We start from the raw sequence: 16,140 nt of genomic DNA, 5'->3' as shown, positions 1-16,140 counted from the left end.
TTTTTTGCAGCATTATGTACAAAAAATAAATATTTGAAAAAAATAAATTAAAAAATAACAACTAATTTTGAATACAATGTGCACAATTAGAACTTATAATTAGATCTTCGCATATTTTAATAATCGTAAAAAAAAATCATTATTTGAATTTCTATTATTGCTTTTAATTTATTTTAATTTAATATATTTACGAAAAATATAAATAAATATAAATAATATAAATAAATATAAATAAATATTATTATATAATATATAATAATATATTTTGGATAACAATATAAATTTTTAAATGCGGGTACACGTATATTTTTAAATAAAAATAAAATATTACGTTAAAAAAAAGAGTTTATCGTTGAAATTACATTTTTTTAAAATAAATTACAAGAATGCTCAAATAAACGACAGTAATAGATACGGTGAAGAAACGAAATTTCGGTAAGAGTTTCTTCCTACAACATGTAACAAATCGAGCCGTCGAATTTCCGACAAGAACTAATTGCTACTGAAGCAAACTTGCCCAGTGTGCAGTTTTTGGATGCATATATCAAAACCGGAGTAGAAAGGATGACCTTAGTTTCCAGATAACTAAAAGTCAGATATCCTGCGAACTTCGAAACAGAAAGTGACCGATGATAAATGTTTCCGTTGAACTTATCGGTGGAATGAGCTTGATGATTCATGGACTTTAGATGTTTGGTCACTCAATGTAGATTATTCAAGATTTATCGATCACGAAAGGAATTTGCACTTTCTATCTATGCGTAGGATATTATATTGTTCATATTTATTTTTTAATATTTTAAGATAAAAATAATTAATAAGAGTAGAATTTTTTAATAATTTTTAAAAATCAATTTTTATAATTTTTACAATAAAAAAATTTTATCCGATAATTGAGCCGCAATTTGCGAAACAGAATTTTTTAAATCAATTTTTAATAATTTTCGAGGATCGTAATAAAAATTTTTCGTTAATTTTTGAAAATCTTCAGAAATTAAATTTTCTAAAAATAAAAATTCATAAAAATTCTCTATATAAAACTCTTTTTAGTGATAAAAATATGAATTTTTTTCTACTAATTCTAATCAATAATCAAATCTCTAAATTGTTTTAAAATCATTAAAATTCTCTATACATAACTTCATTAACCCAATTATGATTTCACATATAATTTTCTAAAATATTTTGTTAATTACTTCAAACGGTAATTTATTATTTATTTCAATAATTTATAATACAATATTTATTTTTCATTACACTAGATGTTTATTAAATTTAATAATAAAAAATAAAATTGAATAGATAGAAAAATAAAGTCAAAATTTTTCAAATGATTTTATGGAAAATAGATTAGAATTGTTTAAATTAGATCACCGTTATAATTTTAAAAAGATACTATTATTATACTTTATGTTATTTTTTATTTTAAATTTGCTGACGTAAGTTCTGCCATTAAATGCTTTTACTCAGCTCAGTCAACTATATCATGTTACTAATATTGAATGTAATACGATACATAGTGTACACAAAAGTGAAAAATTGAAATAAAAAAAGAGACAAAAATTTAAAAAAATATCATAAGATTATATATATAAAGAAGTTGAATATTCTTCGAATACTTATTTGTAGAAATAATTTATTATTATTATTATTATACTTTATTACGATATGTTGTTATAAAAATAAAATATTTCACAACAGTACAAATTGCACGATGTTCTAATATGTCATTAGTTTAAATCAAGTATAGAAACAATGAGAAATGTGTCCCACAATTCATTGGCAAGCCAAATTTGAATATATGAATATATGAATATTTTCATTATTTATATTTGAACTTTCATAAATGTATCATACACTTGTTCATTTAATACACATCCGTTGAACTCGTGTACCACGAGAAGATTTAGCATTGCAAAATGACGTAACAGTATACAAAATGTCAATCTACTAACATTCTATAAATATATTTCTTGAAACCAACTTGATATCTATTACGATTCTTGGAAATTTTGTTAAAAAAATAAATAAATAAAATATTTCCGCAATTCTATTTTTAATTCTAAAAAAAAAAAAAGAAAAAATTCTGGAATTTTATAAATTTATTAATATAAAATATATATATATATATAAATTTAATATATAGAAATTTAAATCATGTGTAATTTCTATATACAGAATGTTTAAATATTGATATGAAAAATTAATAAAAAAAGTAATTCATAGAAATCTAATTATGTGTAACTTCTATATGTATGGCATGTGTATCATCATCAAACATTTATTATTCCAAATCAACGTGTTAGCATATTAATCAACACGCAAGGAGAAGTCTAATAGATCTTGAATATCGTCCAAAACGTGTTCAGATCATAAATATTAAGCTGAGTCATAAGTTGTTTGTCGCCCAGTTTATGCGTGATGTTTATTTATTGTATAAAAAATTCATATAACGAGTATATGCAGCCTAATCTTCAAAATAAGCGCCATTTTCTTTTTATATAAGATCATATTTTATTTATTTTTGATTATCCTTATTAAATGATACAGTATTTTAAACGAATGAAAAATAGATATTTAAAATATATATATATATATATATTTTTTCTTCATAAAAAAATAAGAGAATTATGCATTTTTTAAATAGATCGTATATTTCTCTTTTCATTCTATAATTATGATAAAAATAATAATAACAATAATCATTATTATTATTATTTGTGTTACAAAAAGATATGTATATGTATTTATTATTAATTCATGTGTATACATTATGATAGTCGAAATGAGTAGAAGGAAAAGATAAAAAAACAAGTCAACATTTCAAAAAATAATTTCGCATATATCAGATGGCAGCATCGTATTAATGTTTCGCTAATTACACGCTAATTACACGATATCGTGATTATTGGTTTGAATGTTCTATGAGTTATTAATATTGTTATATTGTGACGATTTCAAAATTTTTTAATAATTTGAAAATATTTTTTTTTAAATTAAAATTCGTCGAAAATTAATTATTAATTTTTCCTAATATATATATATAAATTTAATATTTTTGCAGCAGTTATTTTTGTTATTGTAATTAAATATCTTATATTTTTATTAATTTATGATTAGTACTATAAACTATTGTTTCTGAATACCTATTATAACGAAAATTTGTGGAATATATTTTCCATATCTTGAAAAAGAGCAATGATTCTTATATAAAAATTTATACAAATAAAGCTATTTTGGAAAATTCGTTGATCAATAATTAAGACAATTTCTATCATAAATATTAAAATCGTGAAAAATATTTAAACACGTCATTAATATTAATCGAGTAATAAATCTTTGAATTTTATAAAAATTTTTATTTCGAATGCTTATTTTCACAATAAATGTATCAATTTGAATGATTATTGATTAGATAACAAATTTTCTTTTTTTTAAAACAAATTTATCAATTTTTCGAAATAATATTTATTCTAATCTAATAAAAATAAAATAGATTTAATTACCTCTTCACGGAACCTTTTGACGATCTCTCCTTTCTTCCCAATGATGCTCCCGACCTCCTGCAACAAACAAAATACAAAACACCGTTAGAACCGATGTAAACCATAAGTTTTACGACGGTTCGAGCTATAAAGTTCAAAGTATGAGCTCGAATCGCTATCCTTTCTGAGTTACAGTGCAAGGAATTGATCGTAAATACTAGTCGGTTTCTAGCCATCAAATAATCGTTTTGGACTTATATATAACGGTTGAGTCAAGAAATTGATTTTTCAAAATATTTTCATACTTATAATTTTTTTAGAATTCAATTCAAATTATTAAAATATTTTTTCTTTCCTCTTATTGAGAAAAATTCATGTGATTTTAGAAATTAAAATTAAAATTTATTAACATAATTTGGATGAAAATTTTAATCGTAATTAGGATTTTAAATGTGTATATAGAAATATCGAGAAAAAGAATTCAATAGATATTGATTTTTGTTTTCGTAAATACTAATATTTTTATTTTTTTAAATATCGAATTATTATTTTATAGTTAGATAAATATATTTTTTTCAATAGATCAGAATTAGATAATAAAGAAATATGACTTTTGAAGAAATGTTAGAGATAAAATTAAATTTGTCAATAAATTAAAATTTGATATAAATAATTTTCATCAAAATCAACTACATTTATTGAAACAGAATGAAAATTTAATAACAAAATAATTTCTTCTCAAAATTTTATTATAAAAGTATCTTAGAATTAAATTTAACATATGAATATTAAAATAATGAACATTTTTCTTCAAAATTTCATTTACTTTCATCACAATTTCAATAATAATAATAATATAATTTTTCTTCAAAATCATATCTACATTTATTACAAAAAAAAGAAAAATTCTCAAAGATAATAATATCTCTTTGTACTCCAGCGATAAATTCCTTCCCTTAACTTGAAACCGGAAACACAGCCGGTATGCAGCGTCGATGGAACGTTTCTCAACAAAAGCGCGCGATTATTTGAGCGATATCACGCGATACGCGTACTCCTGACATTTGTAATCATTCATTATCGCCCAATTACTCGATTAATAATATACGATATGCATAACGATTAATTCCAAACACGTTCAATCGAAAATTTTATCGATCTTTATTTCGATGTCATTTCGTATAGTTTGTTGCTTTTTATACTTATGCTCGTTTATTTTTAGTTTATTTGTATTATGAATTTTGATCGATATTATTTAATAAAAAAAAAATAATGATAATATCTACGATTATTTTTACATTTATAACATATATATTTCGTATTTTTTAAAGCAAATTTTCTAATTCTTTCTTCTTTTCCATAAACCGTTTTGTTTGGATCCTGCATAGTGTGAGGTTTAAACTATAATATACACAAGTACCGAGTACACTGTACTATATCTATAATTAAACTCTCGTAGAAATGTTTCTATTTCAGAGGGAGACAAACTGATCACAGAAAGCAGTTTAGACAACGTAGATTTTATTACGCTTATTGAAATATCATTATTATTTATTGCTATTCCTTTGTTTTAATTATTAGGATTTTTTAAATAACACTATTACAAAGAAAATTTCTTAATAAGAAAAATATTGAAAATGGAAATATAAAGTATTAATGTATTCATGGAATACTTTTTGGATTAATTCTGGAATATTCTCGATACAAAACTTGGTGTCGCTTATTTATTAAATTATAAACAATTTAAGATTAAATTAGATGAAATGAGAAAAGGAACAGAAGACAATAACAATAAAAGAGATAAAAAATTTCGCTTTATTTAATTTATTTATTAATTAAAATTCGATTAATTATAAACAAGTTTTAATCGATATTTTTGTATATTAATTTTTGTATTTATTTTGGTCTACAGAATCGATTTTTCAAAAATAATTCACGAATATAGCTATTATTAGCATATCTTTGATATGCAAATAATATTTTTTATGATTTAACAACATTAATATATATTTCTTTATATTAACATATTAATACGTAATATTGTATAATAATAATAAAAAGTGATAAAAAATTTTTATTTCTTTACTTATGCTCATAAAATATAAATTTGCATAAATACTTGCTATTAGTTAGTTATGCAATTTGGTAATAAACTATTTTCATATAAAATTTATTTCTATGTTGTAAAATAAAAAAATTTTTATGGTAAACACTTCTTATAAAATTTTCTTTCCAAGTTTTATAATATATGTTATAATTGAAATTTTGAATGTATATAATAATTATGTTAAAAAAGTGGTCCATAAAATTTAAAATTAGAAATTCCATCGTATAATTCAATTTTGCTAAGAAATATATATTAATATATATAATAATATATATAAATATATAAACAAATTAAAATTAACAAAACACGTTTTTTATAATATTATTATGAAAATTTCTCTTTGAAATCAATAAGAATAAGCATATTCCAAAAATATGTGTCAATTCAAATTCTAAATATCAATAATAAATACGTTAAAAATATTTCTGCAAAATTATGGATTCAATAAATATTTAATAATCAATAAAAAATTAATAATAATATCGAATAAAAAATATTATTTATTAACGAATCTGTTAATAAAACTATCCTATTGGATTTATAGAATAGCGATATAATATAATACAACGACGTTGGAATGTGAAGATAATTGAATTCAACTAGGTTTCCAGACTGATAAATTCTAACAAAGCGTCAGAGGCTTTCAATACGATGCTTCTTTTTTTTATGCTATTTGAATAAAACGTGTTAGATATACGTTGTTGTATGAAGACATAAAAACTTAGAATACTTATAATGTCATATTTATTACATAAAGAAGAAATGAGAAAAGAGGAGAAAGTTTCAAGTATGAGAAAATATTAATAAGTATGAACGTTAGTATGAATTTATGATGTTTCATTATATATGCATGGCTTTTAGCGAAATTTTCGATGTCGAAAATTTTCATTCATGTCAAAAAATACACGTATAACTCAAAATCATACCAACATTAAAATTTTACGAATATTTTATAAACACATATTTCGTATATATTTAATTATAATACGATTAAAAATTTAAATATTTTCTATGACAGTTTCAATTATTAAGTATCAAATTCTTAAAAAAAAAACAATAAAAATAAAATATATCTGTATATAAGTTTCGAAAAATATTTGATCGTAGATGAAATTTGACAGGGTGATAAGAAAGAAGGATTAGAATCTCAGATCTAAAACTTTCGTCTATATAATGCATAACTGAATGCTATCTATTTAAATGTTACTAATACAATTTTTCCTATCTATAATTTATTCTCAAGAAACTAAACACATTTGACTTGTTAAATGAAGTATGATATTAAAAGATTAGAAAAAAAAAATAATTTGCATGTGGCAATTGCTCTTACTTCAAACACGTTTCGAATAGAATATCGAATTTCATAATAATGGATCGAGTTAGAGCGTAAAAATGATAAGTATTTATTTATCTATTGCAATATTTATTATAATTTCTGATGAAAATAACTGAAATTTTTATATGAAAAATCCTATGGATATCGAGATCGCTTATTGAACAATGATGAAGAACTTCCAGTGAAGAAGGTTGCATCTATATAAGGTCACACCTATATAAAGGAAATTCAATGTATAGTGTTGAAAGTTTTTCATTATTCTCGGGAAGTAATAAATACCCGAAGCTAAAGTTTTATATTTGACATCTACTCCATATTTTTGGAACTTTAAAACTCCTAAAATTGTAATTTACTTAAAAAAAAAACTAATTAAATTTATTATAAAAATAGAACAAGAACTGTCGATTATTAAGAATCATTGAAAAAACAAGAGTGGAAGAATTCAAGAAATATAAGCGCGTACTTATATACTTAAATATTATTATGTACTGTCGTCGACATCAATCAGAGTGTCGTTGACGATTATGAAAACGCGGCAGCGCAAAAACACGTTGGTCGCGGCGACAATTGGAATGTGTTGAATGAAACGAATGCATTCGAACGACTCGAGGAACTTTCATGCAGAGTAAACGTATACATATATGAAATTCGATGCAAAGAAATTTATTGTGATACTAACAATTGACTCGGCGAGAATTTTGTTATAGAATTTGAACGCTTGGAAATCAAATTCTATGAGAGTACAACTAAGAAATTATTATAAATTCTCAATAAAATTAGTAAAATTGTATCCATATGATAATTAAACAAGAATTTTCTAATTAAAATTTGAATAGAAATTTCAAAAACAATAATGCTCTTTAGAATTCCTACAATTTTTAAATTTAGTTTACATGTAAAATCTTTTTAATTAGAAATTTAAACATGAAGATTAAAAATAAAAATCAATAAATTTTTCTATATAAAATTCTATACAAATGAATCAAGCTACAATTTCAAATGCAAATATACTTTAGTTCTCAAGAATATTCTTCTTAATTATTTTAAAATTCAAAATAATATTGGAAAAATTCTCTTATTATCGAAATAGAAATTAAAAATAGATTTCTTTTTATTTAATATATAACAATAACTTTCAAACATGAAATCTCAAAATTTCTCACAAATTCTTCACAACTTTTGTAAAAAATTCTATTATTACAAAACATAAAAATTAAAAATAAAAGTTTTTTATTAATTTTATCATTAATTCTCATAAAATATAAGATTTCCTAAAATCCTTTATATGCAATTTGATCCAATGATAAATCAAATCATAATATAAATATTTTTAATTTTATCATTAATTCTCAATATGTAAATTCATTATTCAATATTCATTTCAAAATATTCTAATATATTTCTATTAATGTGCAATTTTCAAAATTTTCTTATGTTATAAAATAATTATTTAAAAAAATCTTCTTATTAAATCCTTTTTATTAATTTTCCCAAAATTCCTTAAATTCCTCGTAAAAACTTTCTTATTACTCTTATTATTTAAACATAGCAGTTAAAAATAGAATTTTTTTTATCAATTTAAACACATTATCTCCTAAAAATGCCCCAAAATCAAAAAATTCCCTATATGATTTTAAATCAAATCCATTTCTTAAAAACATTTTCCTCAGTTATTCCAAAATATTTCTTCCCATTTTCATCAACATCAAAAACACATTTTACTAACTCTTAATGACCTTCTAAAAATGAATACCTAAAAATTTCCTCCTCTTATCGCCATTCGATCGTAAAAATTAAAGATAAAATTTCTTTACCAATCTCTATTAATTTCTCAAAAATTCCCTAAACGATCCAGCTAAACGACCAACCTAAACCACATTCGCAAGTAAATTCAAATATCCTCCAATTCTATAACAAAGTAACTATTCCACTCTGGAAAGGAACAAACTCTCCCTGTCTCTCGCAACTCGTCCGAATCCGCTCTGCTCGGGAACGAGTTCGCACTCTTGCAAGCACGCGTACGCGCGAGCCTATAATTAGCAGTGCGCGTTCGATGTCCAGCAGCCGGATCCCGCGTCTTCGTTGACACGATCTGACCCGACGATAATGTCGCACAGCAACTCGGGCCTGTCGGCAAGGCAGGTATGCGCGCCCTCCTCCGCCGCGCTCTCTCTAAACTTAGACGGGGCTTGGAGGAGAGAACGGCCGAGATGCCAACGTCTCGTTCCACGGGACGGCGATGCCACGAACGCTTCGAGCTATCGTGCTAAATTCTTGATTTCTCCACCGACAGCCCATCGAAGAAAGCGGCGGCCCCTCTTGGAACACTCTCGGAGGAGCGCGCCCTCTTTGGATGCCGTGCACGCGCCATTCTAGCAACTTTCTGATCTATTCTAGGGGGATACCGAGCCGAATGTGGAATGGGCCTGAGTGTCGGAGAGGTGGTCTAAGTGTAATTTTGTTGCGTCGAGGGGATTGTTCGAGGAGCGGGTTCTTTGAACGCAGCTTTTGAAGGGTTAATAAGCGTGGAATTGGTTAACGAGGACTTTTTGGATCTTTGAAAAATGAGATATCTAAATAGGTGATTATTATTTTTGGAGATTTGTCGTTGAGGAGGCATTTTTTTTTTTTTGAAATTCGTTCAATTTTGTTGGAGAGGAAAGGAACTCTTTGAAGAATAAGCGTGGAAAGTTTTTAAAAATGAGATATATTCTTGAATGATTATTTTTGCAAATCTGTCGTCGAGGAGACGATTTAAATTCGAAATTTGAAAAATGAGATATTCGTAAGTGATTATTTTCGAAAATTTGTCGTTGAGGAGACTTTTTTTTAAATTAAAATATAATAAAATGTAGAGTTGATTAATGATCTTCGAAAATTTGAGGGAACCTTTTTCTTTGAAATTTTGAGGAGGAAGTTGGTTAAGAAGACATTAGACATTGCTTTGAAGCATGATAAACGTGGAATCGATGCTTAATGAATATTTTTCTATACGTAGAAATTAAATACGTATAAAATTTATTATTAAATTACTGAATTTTTAAAATAAAAATATATATTATTATAAGATTATAAATAATAATAATAAAAAAATATTATTAAAGTTAAAGTTAAGAGTATAAAATATATAACAAACATTCTAAAGCAACAATTACGTAAAGTTATACAACAACGATTAACAAACAAATAATTCATAAAATTAAATGTGATTTCTCAATCAGCTTTCAAGATACGTAAATACGATCTCAAGGAATTGATACAGTGACACGACATATACGACAATTCAATTTTTGCTATTATTATTTTTCCTGTACAAATCATTTAGAATTTTCTGGAAACGATCATTCACACATCAAAGCTATATATACGTTGTCTCCTTAATTTTTCACTGTAATTAAAAAATAAAAAAAATTAAAAACACAATAAGAATTTCCAGAAACAATTTCCCGCAATTTTAAAGAAAATTTAAAATTTACTTCTAAACAGATAAATAATCGGATCTCACCGATTTGCATAATTACAATTCCCACGTGCATTTGCATTTAATTTTGCGTTGAACGATCAAAACCTGCCGCTAATCCGCGTAATTTCCACTCCCAACAATTTTCCATTCAGCTTTACTGCTCAAAACAACATTGAAAATTCAATTTTCCATCGCGTCAGCTCTATCCCCTTCCCCCCTCTCCAGAGACGCGAGAAAAACGGAACCCTTTTGATTTTGCAATTTAACCGAGTAATTTCGCTCTGGCAAATAAATCGTTAAGGAGTGAGCGATCGGCAAACGCGAAATTTTTCAAAGGGGACAGTTCCCCCGAACGGATTGATTGCGCCGCGATCTCTGTGTCGCAGTTAATTAAAAGATTTTTTTTCCTTTTTTTTTTTTTTTTACTCTATTACTATACCAAATCCCGCGCAAACGACTAATTTTCTGCAAAGGACAAACCTGGGGAGGGGAGCCACTCTCGCGTGGAAACTGCGAAATTAACTGCTGACGTTCGAATCAATGGGAAACTTAATTGTGAGTCGAGATAATTGAAAGAACATCTATTTTGTATATTGGAAAAAAAAAATGGATTTGAGCGTGAATTATAGAATATGGAATATGAAATTTATTGTTGTGCAATTGTGCTTCGATGATTTTTTTTTTAATAAAGTTGCTTAAAATTAAAGATCATGGTTGTCGAAAAATTATTCAACCAAATCTAAATCTGGTCACGAAACCGAAGATTAAATAAAATTTTTTCTTTGATCAATCAATTAATTCTCGGTTGAATTAAATTTAATTGTAATTAATTGGATTTAATCATTTCCACTGAATTTGGGCTAATTCTTAAATCTTAATCTGGCCAGCAATCAATTGTCTGTAACCAATAAAATTAACCTTATCCAACCTAACCTAAGTTGTTTCGAAGAAAAGTTTTTGTTAAGTAATTATTTTTAATGAACAGCTAAAGTCAAGTAAAATATCAAATTTAAAATTGACATTAAAAAATTATTAAGATCGAAAAATATTTTCATTTTTTTCTAGATAATTATCTTGACTTTTTATAGAAATTAATCGTGCAACTTTACACTGGAATTAGAATTAACTTAACAAACGTTTCTTTATCACCAGTTATGAATGTAGAATTTAAATTGAAACCGATTTTGCATGATATTAATACATAAGATCAATCATAATGTAATTTAATGATAATTTAGCGGAACAAAATCGAAAATAGTCGAAGAATTAGAAAGTGATGAAAGTGTTGCAAAACTGGTAAAAGTATATTATAACGAGAATTCAACAATCAATTTTTGTACGCATTTGTGAATTTTTATAGAATTCCGACAGATTTATATCAATATTTCAATTTCATTGCGAATATTTATTTCCTTCAAAATAGATTAAAATTGTTTTATTATTAAAATGTTTTTTTTTTAATTTTTTTCCTTATTAGTTTGAATAATTGAAATTGATTCGCTAGTAAAATTGATTACTTTCAAATTTTTTACAATTATCTAAAAAAATTGTACAATTGACAACATTGATACTGGTTTATTTATTCGATTACGATTAATTACTTTTTATAATATTATTTTAGAATTAAAATACACTTATAATAAATTTAAATATTCTAATTAAGTCTAAGTAATTCTAATTAAAATAAAATTCTAGTTAAAATAATTGATACGACAATTATACGACGGAGAAGAGGTATATAATTTAATATTAATATTTTTAATTATTAATAATCCATCAATTATACTGAGTCGATTTTAATTTTCAAATATTAATTCGCAAATAAATTATAAATGTGTGCTATAATATGTAATCATTTATTTAATGATAATAATACTTCCTACATTATATTTGATAACGTCTGAATACGTGAATTTAACACGGATCAAAAATGACCCAGTATCGCTTGCTGTCCATCCTATTAATAATAATAATTTAATAATTTAATATTTTTGCAAATAAATACATAGAGGGAATGTCAACTTTGTCTTTTAATATAATTGATAAAAATTGTTATTTTAAAAATAACCACTTGTAATAAGAACGTATTAACGTAAAAATATTTTAAATCGAATTTCAACTTCATCGATGTTTCATATGATAAATTTAAGTTAAAATATTTTTTACATCAATATTTTTTTTAACACGTTTTTAAAATTATTTTATTAGATTTTTCTATGTTATTATAAATGATTTAATAATTTTTTTATAATCTATATCGATTAACAAAAAAATACATGATTCCATTAAGAAAAAATATTTTACACGTTTAATTGCAAAAAAATTAAAATAATATCCTTTCCAATTTGTAGAATGCAATTTTCCTGATGAAACATATTTTTTCACACAATATAAATAATTCACGAGTTATACAAAGCGATGTCATTACGTCATTCATCCTATGTACTTTATGAATTTTTTATAGTTTGTGGCAAAATTTAAAAAATGTGAAGGTTAAAAGCAATTTTTATAGAATTTGAATTTTATTGAATAATATACGTTTAATTTTTATTTCCAGTATCTTTTTTTTTTTTATTACTCTTTGCATAACTTCACGATTTTTCCCTTCTTTTACGACGATTTCTTACAAGATTTCATAATTTTCTAACGCATTCAATTTTTTTTGTGATTTTTCTATCAATTATTTAAGGGATCATTATTCATTTCTGTAAAACAATTTAAATATTGTAACAATTTATTTATATCTAATATATGTACGAAGATTATTATTAATTTGGTGAAAAAAAAATTTTTTTATCAACTGCTGCATTCAATTTTTAATTTTATGCAATACATCAACGAAATTTTATATTTTTTGTGCAACAGAAATTCATATATATTCAAATAATTTTTTTCCATTTAATAAATAAATAACGAGATATCAATATCGTCATAAATACTCTACAGTTTTCCAAATAAACCGATATTTCGATATTATGAATGGTAAATAAATTTATTAAATATTTATTTACATGGTAATATTAAATGCATTAAAAATTCCATTATATATTTGTATGATAGAGCACGATTAACTACAATACGGCATAAGATACGAAGGAGAGCATCAGTAGAAATAGACTGACAATAGTCAGACATGGCGCGCCTGGTATATCAAACTTTATCCACTTGAAACTTTTGATTAATGTACATTTTAAAAATTGCTCGAAATATTTCAGTAATATTATCTCCAACTAAATTTTGTTACTCAAGATATCCAATGCAATGTCGTTCTTATACGCGAATGTTCATCAGACTTGAATATTTCATCTGAGATTATTATAACTGGTTGCAAATTTAAATATTAATCTTAGGGGATATAATTTATTTAGAACAATTCAAGATATAAAGAATTTGAAGATTTAAAGTGGAAATATTTTTTTTGTATAAAAATTTCTTTACTTTCTTCTGAAATTTTTGGAGAATATTAGAATAAATATACTAAATGATAATGAATTTAAATGACAAGTATAAATTAATTAAAAACAAATTTTGATTAATAAGATTCATGTTACTTCTAACAATAATTAAAGGAGTATATATACTTTCAAAAAGATAATAGTAAAATATCTATCTTTATTTTGATTAAATTTCTATTTGAAAGATGAAAATTTGTTGAAGATTAATAAACAGAAATCTTATTCCGATAATTAGATTCTAGGAAAAAGAGAAAAAGAGAGATAATATTCTCAACTATGTTCTAACTTGAGCCAAAATAAAATCACCAAAACCTCTAAACACTCCATGGAAAAGAACTACCATTAACGGTGTTATTAGAGCAGTTTTAGAAGCTACTTGTATCCATAATTGGCCACTTTGCATCAGGTTCTTTGTACGGACCAACCAGTTTCTGGAACCAGCCTCAAAGTCTCAAAGGATTCAAAGCACCGTTGCTTGTAACTCATTTCTGCATAAGAAGGCATCAACTAGCGATGGGAGTAAGTAACTCGCAAGTAAGTTTTGAACTTTTTGGTTTCGAACTCTTTGTAAGAATTTTGGAAGATAAAAAAAGTATTTCCAAGTATATTTAAATTTAGTCGAGATAAATTCGAACTTTTTATAGTTAGACGTTAATATATTTCAATCGATCTTATAAATTAAAAACGGTTAATGATATTTACTAAGTTTATTTATTTATTAAGTTGTAAAAAATTTCAAACTTTCCAAATATTCCATCAATATATTAATCTTATATATATATCACTTTGAGATAAATCAAAATAATGATTTTCAAAAATATTTTCAAAAATCAATTTACAAATCATTTTTCAGAGTGTTGAAACTGTTTCGAAAAATCCTCAGATCAAAACTATAAATTTCTTTATTTCCGGACAAATATTAAAACCCTTAAAAGATATCGAGATTCAACTCGATTCCTTCACTTTCCTAACGCGTCATCAACGTGTCCTTTTGTTCCAACTTGTCGCCGTTTCCCAAAACGGTTCCAACGAAATAAAAGGAACAGGGAGGAATACACGAAGAGGAAGGCTTTGTAAATCATCGGCAAACCTCCGGTTGGCCGCGCCCACCGACGCGAGCTGGACAAGCGTCACCGTCCACGAATCTCCTTGGAGGCAAATATAGCTGGAACAAGAAGACATCGACGAGACGCTGGCTGGCTGACGGCCAATTAGAGAGGTCACTACCAGGGAACGTGTTTGAATCTCGATGAGAGAGACTCGCGAGATCCTTTCCGCGAAGGGGCGACGCAACTAGCTTTGCTTCTAGAGATTATAGAATTCTAATTCTTCGAATTATCGAACGAGGATAGTACTTTCTAGAAATTGGAACGAAGAAGAAGAGATTCATCCTCAATTTATCAGGTAAAAGGAGAAAGATGTTTGATGCAAAAATTATTTTTAAATCGATGAGAAGGATCGTAAAATAATCTCTGGAATTGCATCGTATTTTCAATTGTCGGATGAAAAGATTGCAGCTTTTAGGGATTGTAAGGGTGGAGGGGGAAGACGTTTGATGCAAAAATTATGCGAAAACATCATCTTTGAATTATTTAGACGAATTGTTCTATTAGATTTGTTGGTAAAGTGCCAAGAAGCTTTTTTTGATCGATGGTGGAGTAAAATAGAAGGGGATTTAGAGTTTGAACGAGATATCGTTGCAAGGCAATTATTATATATGATTATTATAAATTTGAATTTTAACTTATTCGTTAATTATCATTGATATCGTTGTATCCAAACTTTATGTTTACCAATTTTCCTTACATCTGATTAATTCATTCTGAAAAGATATAAAAAAAAGGGAAGGACTCTAAACAGTTTAATAAAAATATTGATTTGTGGAATTTTGTTATTTAAATTTAGTTTATTAATAATATTAATGAGATTATATTTTTTATATTTAAATAAATTTATAATTTTTGAATGAAATATTTATAGATTTAATTCTATAAAATTTAATTTTTTATTATTAATTGATTATAAATCATCAATATTTATTTTTTTAGTAAGAATAATTTTTACTATAATTATTATTTATAGAATTAGATATATAGATTTAAGAGAGTTGAAAATAAATCGATTTTTACATTTAATGATTTTATTTTTAATTTCAATATATATATATATTGATTTTAAGACCAAATATATTATCAATTATTTTAGGTTGTTAATAAAATATAAAAATATATAAAAAAGAATTAAATATCCAATTCAAACGATCATGTCACCGACGATTCGATATGTTTTTGTCA

The 16,140-nt window shown here is 25.1% G+C and overlaps 1 protein-coding gene across 18 annotated transcripts in view; it reads right to left on the bottom strand.

Moving 5' to 3' along the window:
- LOC108002506 (poly(rC)-binding protein 3) overlaps window positions 1–16,140 on the bottom strand; it is a 441,044-nt gene that overhangs the window by 68,287 nt on the left and 356,617 nt on the right. For all 18 annotated transcript variants that reach the window (XR_009832245.1, XM_062083263.1, XM_062083262.1 and 15 more), the window contains one exon: window positions 3,507–3,563. Coding sequence is in view for 17 of the 18 variants with exons in the window: in XM_062083263.1 (XP_061939247.1) it covers window positions 3,507–3,563 (57 nt within the window). In the remaining variant the exon portion in view is untranslated. The remainder of the gene's footprint in view (window positions 1–3,506; window positions 3,564–16,140) is intronic.

The sequence above is a fragment of the Apis cerana genome, linkage group LG12 (genome assembly GCF_029169275.1).
Source record: "Apis cerana isolate GH-2021 linkage group LG12, AcerK_1.0, whole genome shotgun sequence".
In the NCBI taxonomy this organism is placed as follows: Eukaryota; Metazoa; Arthropoda; class Insecta; order Hymenoptera; family Apidae; genus Apis; species Apis cerana.
Note: the sequence above shows the minus strand (reverse complement) of the source record. Positions and strands in the feature narration are given on the sequence as shown.